Source organism: Ipomoea triloba, chromosome 4, assembly GCF_003576645.1.
Source record: "Ipomoea triloba cultivar NCNSP0323 chromosome 4, ASM357664v1".
In the NCBI taxonomy this organism is placed as follows: domain Eukaryota; kingdom Viridiplantae; phylum Streptophyta; class Magnoliopsida; order Solanales; family Convolvulaceae; genus Ipomoea; species Ipomoea triloba.
In genome coordinates this window covers 12,816,783-12,825,295 of record NC_044919.1, presented here as the reverse complement: position 1 = coordinate 12,825,295, position 8,513 = coordinate 12,816,783, and the positions used below count along the sequence as shown (strand labels likewise).

The window sequence follows — 8,513 nt, the reverse complement described above, 5'->3', positions numbered from 1 at the left end:
ATTTATAAATGATCATAATTGTTTGGCCCTTGAATAAATTTTTTTCCTTTATTTTATATATCCGGAATAAATTTTGTAACATGTTTGTTTAATCCATTAATTAAAAACTTAATTAAATGCAATTGACATTCTTAAAAATGTGTTCGAAAGATTTCAAATTTGATTTAAAAAACAAATCCACAAAAAAAATGTTGTCATTTTTGTCAAGAATCTTTTTTTAAAAGCAAAAATTTTATTGCTGGAAACGACCAGGGGCATAAAAACCCGAAGATCATACAAAAGAGTGAAAAGAACATCACCAAATTAAAAGAAAAAATTTAATTGTCAAGAATCTAGTTTACAAGAATGAAAATTTTAAAATACTAATTTTATTGTTTTTCCTTTTATTAATGATTCCAATACCCTACGATAATAGAAAGATGGAGACACAATTGAATGTTTTACTCTTGGAGATTTGTGGGATTGCTATGAGGAATGGAGTGTATATGGCGTTGGCATTCCTATTATTCTAAATTGTGGTGAAAATGTTACACAATACTATGTGCCCTACTTATCTGCCATACAAATCTACACCAACAAACCACAAGAAACTTCTGGGTAAGATTTTTTGTTTAATTCTTACTTAATCTTAGAATCATTACTCTAAAAGTATATCAAGTTAATTTTAATGTCACTTAGTATATCTAATTACTTGAACAAAATTTAGTTTAATTTTTTTTTTTTTGTTAATGTTACATTTGCATAACAAACATCTCGGTATGTTTTTATTTTTATTATTATTTTTATTTTGGCTTCATTCTTACATAATCTTTGAACTATAACTCAAAAAGTGTGCCAAACTAGCATTAACGCTATTTAACTAATTTTAAAGATTACTTGAATAATTACTATTTTCTGTTTTCCAATATAAAAATTTTTCCAGTTAGTAAAAAGAGCCTTAATTAGTATTCAATTCTTTCACTTTTGATAAATGTATGCCAACAATTTACAATTTTCTTACTTGTCGTAAATTGGATTATACTTTTGTCAAACAATTTGACAGCAAGCTAATATTGTTTATTGTTGTTGAAAAGTGAATGTATATATTAATGTTGTCACACCTCTTATGTTATAATAATAATTTCCTAGAAACCAAAAAGAGAATGAAGATGTTGCCAAGGCCAGTATTGAGGGGGAGAAAACAGATGAGTCCTCAAGCAAGGAGAGGGATGGCATTTCCATAGAGAAAAACAAGGATTGTTGTGATGATAAGCCTTCTTCAGAGGCAGAACAACATGGACATCTCTACTTTCAGTTTTGTGATACAGTCTCTCCATATTGAAGAATTCCATTCATAGAAAAGGTATTAATGGTTATGGTGATGAAAATAATAGTTACATGTTTGATAACTAACACATCTTATCAAAATTCTTTTTATTTTCTCTATGTATATCATGCATGTAAGTCTTTTGGTAGGACTTTTTAGGTTGACGATGAAGTTAGCATTGTGATTTCGTAGAGCATAATATTCAGAATTCTGGTATTTTTAAATTGATATTATCTACTTCAAACTTATATATGTGACCTACGTTACCTTGTAACTATAAGGAACCATGACTTTCCAAAAAAAATAAAAAAAATGACATGTTTGATGATGACACCTTATCAATTTTTTTTCTTTATATCATGTAAGTCTTTTAGTAGGGCTTTTTAGGTTGACGATGAAATTAGGATTATGATTTTGTAGAACCTAATATTTGGAATCCTCGTAAATTTAAATTATTATTAGTTATTTTAATCTGATATATGAGACAGGTGCAACTGGGAGATAAGAAATGGGAACATATGTTGCTCTATAGAAAGAATTACTAGTGGCAATCACTTGTCTCATAGAGATACGAGTTGCTAATGTGTTTTTTTCATTATCACTCTCTACGTTTAACTTGTGTTACACTTGTAGGTGCATTAAGATACGTTGTATCGTAAAAGTTCATGTGCAAAGCATAATAGTTTGTTGATCTCAAAAACTAGTTTGATTATTAAGTGTTCGAATTTGAAATCTTAAATGAGTTCTAATTTTCATTTGTATTATTTTATTTGAATATATCTAATAGCGAAACCAATAAATATGCTAAAATTTCTTATTGTGTTGGCTTTAGATTGCTGAATTTGCAGAAGTGCATCCTGGGCTCTTCACATTGAAAACTGCTGACTTGTCTCCTGCAAGTTGGATTTCAATTGCTTGGTATGTATGTCACTATTTTCTTGAAATTGACATTCTTCAATTGTAATGTAATTTGGTACTTTGTTACATGCTGTGTCTTTAAATTAGTGACAACCTGACTTTGTTACAATGTACTCTGTAGTTCTGTTCATATTTAAGCACAAAGAGTCAATACTGGTTATACTGCCATCACTAGGGCTCGAACCTATTATTGGCCATTACAAAGTATGCTAGAAGCAAAGTAATAAAAATGGGAATTTCACTTGTTTGTATTTGATTTTAGTTGATGCAGAAAGATTGTAATTGTATTGTTGTTATATTCATTAAACTCAACATAAAAATATATAATAGAATTGCATCATTGATTTGACATATTGTATAGTAATATGTTACCATTGGCTAATTTGTATATACTATATATTCTATTTCATTAGGTACCCTATTTATCAAATTCCAACAAAGGGTAGTCACAAGGATCGTCTGTCAACTTGCTTCCTTACCTATCATGCTCTCTCATCATCATCTATTCGAGGTACGAAATATTGTAAAAATTCAATTAGGCATATGTTAGCATCAAGCGTTTACCCGTGGCTCAACATTATATTATTGAAACGTTGGATGCTGGATTTGGTCTTTACCAGCCTCCGTCTAACAATTTCCCTCACCCAAGCTCCCAGCACCAATTAGTGACCTGAGTCTAATATCAATCAAGCGTTTACCACTTACGCCAAAGCTATAGCTAATAGAGAAAACACAACTTTATTTCCTTATACTGCCACACATTTTTGAGAAGCTGGATGAGTGTTGGACTTGGTCTTTACCGACCTCCGTCCAACAATCCCCAGCTACCGGTTGCTAGCTAGACATGGCCCTTAACGGCCCTAGCCCAACAACATATATGAATATTGACAAACTAAATAAGAATTATCTCTCTATCCTTTACAATTTAATTTCATTGAAAATTTGAATTGTTTCCTTTAAATATATTTAAGGTGATTTTATAATTAAAGTACTTAATTAGTTTTTATTTTGCGGTATAAATATAGGTGGAGTGAATTCGGATAAGGATGGGAACAAGAAAGGGAAGAAAGTTTTGGAAATGGTGAAAGGAGAAGAAGGAAACAACTATACTAAAAAGAGTGGGGATGTTCTTTATCCATATCCATTTGGGATGGCTACATATAGATTGGATGATGAGATTTGGATAAATGGAAATACTTTTGATGACTATGAGAGAATCATTGACCTCTACAATGCCGCAGAGTGTTGGTTGAAGCGACTCAACGTTTGGCATCATGACTTTAACTTCTTTACTTCAAAATTAAGTCTCCAGGGATTCTCCATATAATTTCCCATCATGCTTATTATATTTGAAGTGGTTTGAAGCGATATATGTTGAAGCTAATTAAGTGACTCATCAAGAAATGTTGTAAGCTGTGTTATGATGCTTTTAAAACTTATTGACTATATATCTTGGTAAATGTATGTGTTGGTTTTATGACTTCTGGGTAGTCAAAGGCAGGCCAACACTACCTGTTAGAATAGCGAGAATATAGGAAATATGTAGGAAAATATAGCGAGAGAATAGATGTATTGTATCGCTTAGGATTGCTTCCCTTTCTCCATGTGTGGAGGGTCTATTTATACATATTTTGGGCCTAGAGACCTACAAGGAATAAGAATCCTAGACCGCCCCATATTGGGAGTCCCTGTTACATTATAACTAATAAGCCCTAATCTTGCTAATATTACAAGTGCTAAGTTCAATCCTTATCGAACTCTTCTGTAGCTTTGTGTTGATGGTCCTTCTTGGGCTTTCTTGGTCCAATTGCTTTCTTAGGCCGGTCCATGTAGTCCAGGCCTAGTGTATTATCCATCATCTAGTCCCCCACTTTCTTGAGACTTTGTGGATACGAAGTCTCTAGAAAGTATACTTGCTCTCTTGGGCCGGTCCATGTAGCCCATGCCTAGTGTATTATCCATCATCCAATCCTCCACTTTCTTGGGATTTTGTGAATACAAAGTCTCGGGAAAGTATAATTGTGCTTTTTGTTTCGATCAATCTATAAATAGATTTTTTTTTCATTGCCTAGTGAGTATGCGTTTCTTCCACACGGTGGTGGGAATACGAGTCTGTCACTAGCTAATGGGTATATGTCTTCTACTCGGTGGTGGGTACAAGTCTTCCATTGCCTAGTGAGTATGCGTTTCTTCCACACGGTAGTGAGAATACGAGTCTGCCACTGGCTAATGGATATATGTCTTCCACTCGGTGGTGGGTGTATGTCTTCCATTGCCTAATGAGTATGCGTTTCTTCCACACGGTGGTGGGAATACGAGTCTGCCACTGGCTAATGGGTATATGTCTTCCACTCGGTGGTGGGTATATGTCTTCCACTCGGTGGTGGGTATATGTCTTCCATTGCCTAGTGAGTATGCGTTTCTTCCACACGGTGGTGGGAATACGAGTCTGCCACTAGCTAATGGTATGATTTTTTTTTTCATTGCCTAGTGAGTATGCGTTTCTTCCACACGATGGTGCGAATACGAGTCTGCCACTGGCTTTTTTTTTTCATTGCCTAGTGAGTATGCGTTTCTTCCACACGGTGGTGGGAATACAAGTCTGCCACTGGCTTCTTTTTTTTTCTTTTTTTTTTCAAATGCTCTTGCTTCTTCTTCTTGTTCTTCTTCCCAACGATTCTTTTTTTTTTTTCTTTTCTTCTCTCTTTACTCTCCCTTTTTTTTTGACATGAAATAAATACATACTTGTAAAAACAGTAGATGGCTAAGCTTTAGCCATGATGAAATATATACGTAGTATATTTGCGCCGCAGGATCTACTAAGCTTTAATCCTTGCAATGGTCTTGGCCTTCAACGGAGCCGGCTGAAAATCGGAGAAGTTCTACCGTGTGCCCTTCGCCTTGGGAACCCAGCTACGCAGTCATACCCGTTCATGACTCTAAGTTTGATTCCATTGCAGTAGTTGATTCCAATATACAAATAATCCAGCAATAGGAGTACACATACGTAATATTCGATTCCAGAAACCAACCAAATCAGCTTATATATAATCAAACAATACATGTGTGTATTTGTTGGTTTCAATTGCTTTTTATTCCACAGACATATTTATGTGAACAAGCCTTAATTTATATATCGTTCTCTTATAACATATAATACATAATTAATAGTGACAAACTATATACTATATAAATCATGTAATAAAAAGTAAAATGGACAATCATGTTAATTTTGATTACAGGTACAGTACGTACATACGCAGCATATATGTTGTTGATTCCATAATTTTGATTCCAAGAAATCAGGACAATATATAGTATATTTATATATTCGAAAATGGACTTTGACTTTGATTCCACAAAATTGAAAATCTATTTTATAAGTACAACTAACATATATATGTAGTTATGCATTATTCATATATACAGCACGTACACAAACATATATATATATGATGATGCTAAAGGAAGACAACCAAATTTTGTTCATACATGCAAAAGACGCCAAATTAGTGTACGTACTATTCCGCCATCTGCGTGGGCATATAACCCTAATGCTACAGACATATTCGTAATTCAAGTGCGATTTTATCCATATAAATCCACCAACAACGAATACAAAATATTTGTAAGAGATAAAAGATAAACTTGCAATTCATTAAACCTTATAATTAGAAATTTCCAAATATTATGAACCCTAATTTTAGTGATTAATCAATTTATAACCAGGCTCTTATACTAAATGTTAATTAAAACCTTTATGCGCTTATAACTTGAATGCGGGAGCACAATTAACAATGAATCACATGTAAATCAACTCAATCAAGTGATCAACTAAATAATATTCACGATCATGGATCCTTAATTAAAACAAGAATAATGATAAAGACTTACTTGGTTCCGTGTAATCTCTAACTTGAATAACCAATAATGCTTTACCTCTCTAATCTGTTTCCCTGGTTGAGCCCTTAGAATCGTGTAGTCACCATGTTTCTCGAGTTGAGAGAAAAGTACAAAATTTTTCCGTATCGATCTCCACAGATCACGACGTTGTTCTGCTGCGGACAACGGTGATGATCGGCGGTTCCCTCGTCTTCTTTGGTTCTTTCTTGGATTATACATCACTTTCACCGTATGCATATGGCGGTACAGCACCTCGTAACGCTAGAATATTGCAAATACGTCTGCCATACCTTGCCACGTAATAAATGCTTTCAGGCTGAAAGAATAATTCCCAGAATTGTACTTTCAATTTGTCTCGCAGACACTAGCTCCAGTTTCTAATAAGAAATCTAATTTAGATACCTAATCAATCTTTCCAATTCTTGCCAGTACACGCATGCTAATGTTACCATGATCTAAAATTGTTTACATATAACAATACTGTATTGTTAATAAAATCTCCAAGTAATGATACGCAATCGGACGGAAATTATTGTACACGCCATAGGATATTGCTGTAGAGGTTGATTGCTTCAAGGGAATATTTTTGGGTAGGGATCACGAGACTATTTGTAGCGATCCCCACAGACGGCGCCAATGTTGGTTTTATGACTTCTGAGTAGTCAAAGGCAGGCCAACACTACCTGTTAGAATAGCGAGAATATAGGAAATATGTAGGAAAATATAGCGAGAGAATAGATGTATTGTATTGCTTAGAATTGCTTCCCTTTCTCCATGTGTGGAGGATCTATTTATACATATTTTGGGCCTAGAGCCCTACAAGGAATAAGAATCCTGGACCGCCCCATATTGGGAGTCCCTGTTACATTATAACTAATAAGCCCTAATCTTGCTAATATTACAAGCTAAGTGCTAAGTTCAATCCTTATCGAACTCTTCTGTAGCTTTGTGTTGATGGTCCTTCTTGGCCTTTCTTGATCCAATTGCTTTCTTAGGCCGGTCCATGTAGTCTAGGCCTATTGTATTATCCATCAGTATGTTTCCTTTAAGGATTGTTGTAATGAATTCCTTTGTTACCTCAAGCAGTGCTTGTTCCTTGTGCTAATTTGTGAGAGTGAGAGTATGTTTTATATAAATTATTGAGTCTGTATTTTTTCATTTTTTTCTTTATAGGTTCTCACATGCCGCCCCATCAACTTAAGTAACACTCCGCAAATTCTTGTGGAGTCGATGTGGATTGTATCATTGCCCACCCTTTGATAAGGGGTTCGAACATTATCAAGCCCAGGGTAGCTACTCCAGACTCTTCTTGATACCTTTGAATAACCTTATCAAGTATCGAGTACCAAATAATATGACAATCAAGTCAAGACATAACTCCACTACAAAAGCTAGCTAATGAGTGGAGCTGAGGTTTGGCTCCAACTTAACTACCACTCCACAATCTCTTGTGGAACCGATGTGGGATCGTATCATTTTCCTACCTCTGTAGTAAACACTAATACTTTAGTGAAAATTTTTCAATTACAAAATTTAAAAGAAAATTCTCTGCAAAACAATTTGTGAATTTTGAAGCATCTTCTTGTATCTATAAGTTAAATCTTGAAGCTCATACACTCATAATCTCAAGAAACCATTTCTTTCTTCCCAACAGCCAATTATATTTTCCAACATCGTCAGCAGCAACGAAGCAAAGCACTTTAGGCCTTTAGCAAGTCAGAAAACGGTAGCATTTATGGCCATATAAAGTTAGCATTTTTTTATTAAAACTTAAATATACCATAAAGTTTGGAAATCACTATAGAACTCAAAATTACCCCCATTGGAAATCAAACCTGTGACCTCTCATTTAAGAGGGCCACAGCTATGCCACTTGACCACAAGGCCTTTGGCCTCAAAGGATAATTTAATTTAGAGAAAATTTCATTTGGTCGTGCGGGTGCGAGTTTGCTGCGTGGTTCGAAAAACCGCCCCGTATCAATGATACGCGTCGGTATCGAAGAACTTTTCGAGCAAGTTCAAGCTCCACTTCGTGACTTCGAGTGCACGAGAACTCTAAAGTTGATTAATAAAGTCAAAGAAACAATTATGAAAAGTTTGAATAATAAAAAAAAAGCAAAACTTCACCACCTTATATATGCAAACATAAGGACACGTGAATTGGAAAGAAAACAACTCTTACCATGCAGAGTAAATTATTGAACCAAAACTATGGAAGAAAATAAAATGAAATATTGAGGCATGATCCTCTGAACCAAAATAATAGCCTTTCCTTGTGAGCAAAAATCAGCCATAAACAAAAGATTCATCCTTCCTTTCCTTACGAATACGAGTTGACCTTCGCGGCTCGTTCGGGTCTTCCGTTGCTAGTTGTGCGGTTGTATCA

General features: G+C 34.6%; 1 protein-coding gene across 1 annotated transcript; it reads left to right on the top strand.

Annotated features, from left to right (window-relative positions):
* The first annotated feature begins 419 nt into the window (after positions 1–419).
* On the top strand, positions 420–3,551 carry LOC116015823. The gene is made up of 5 exons (XM_031255989.1): positions 420–490; positions 1,129–1,306; positions 2,139–2,224; positions 2,638–2,735; positions 3,250–3,551. The coding sequence occupies exons 1-5, from the start codon at positions 420–422 to the stop codon at positions 3,549–3,551; spliced, it is 735 nt and encodes a 244-aa protein (XP_031111849.1).
* The last annotated feature ends 4,962 nt before the right edge of the window (positions 3,552–8,513 follow it).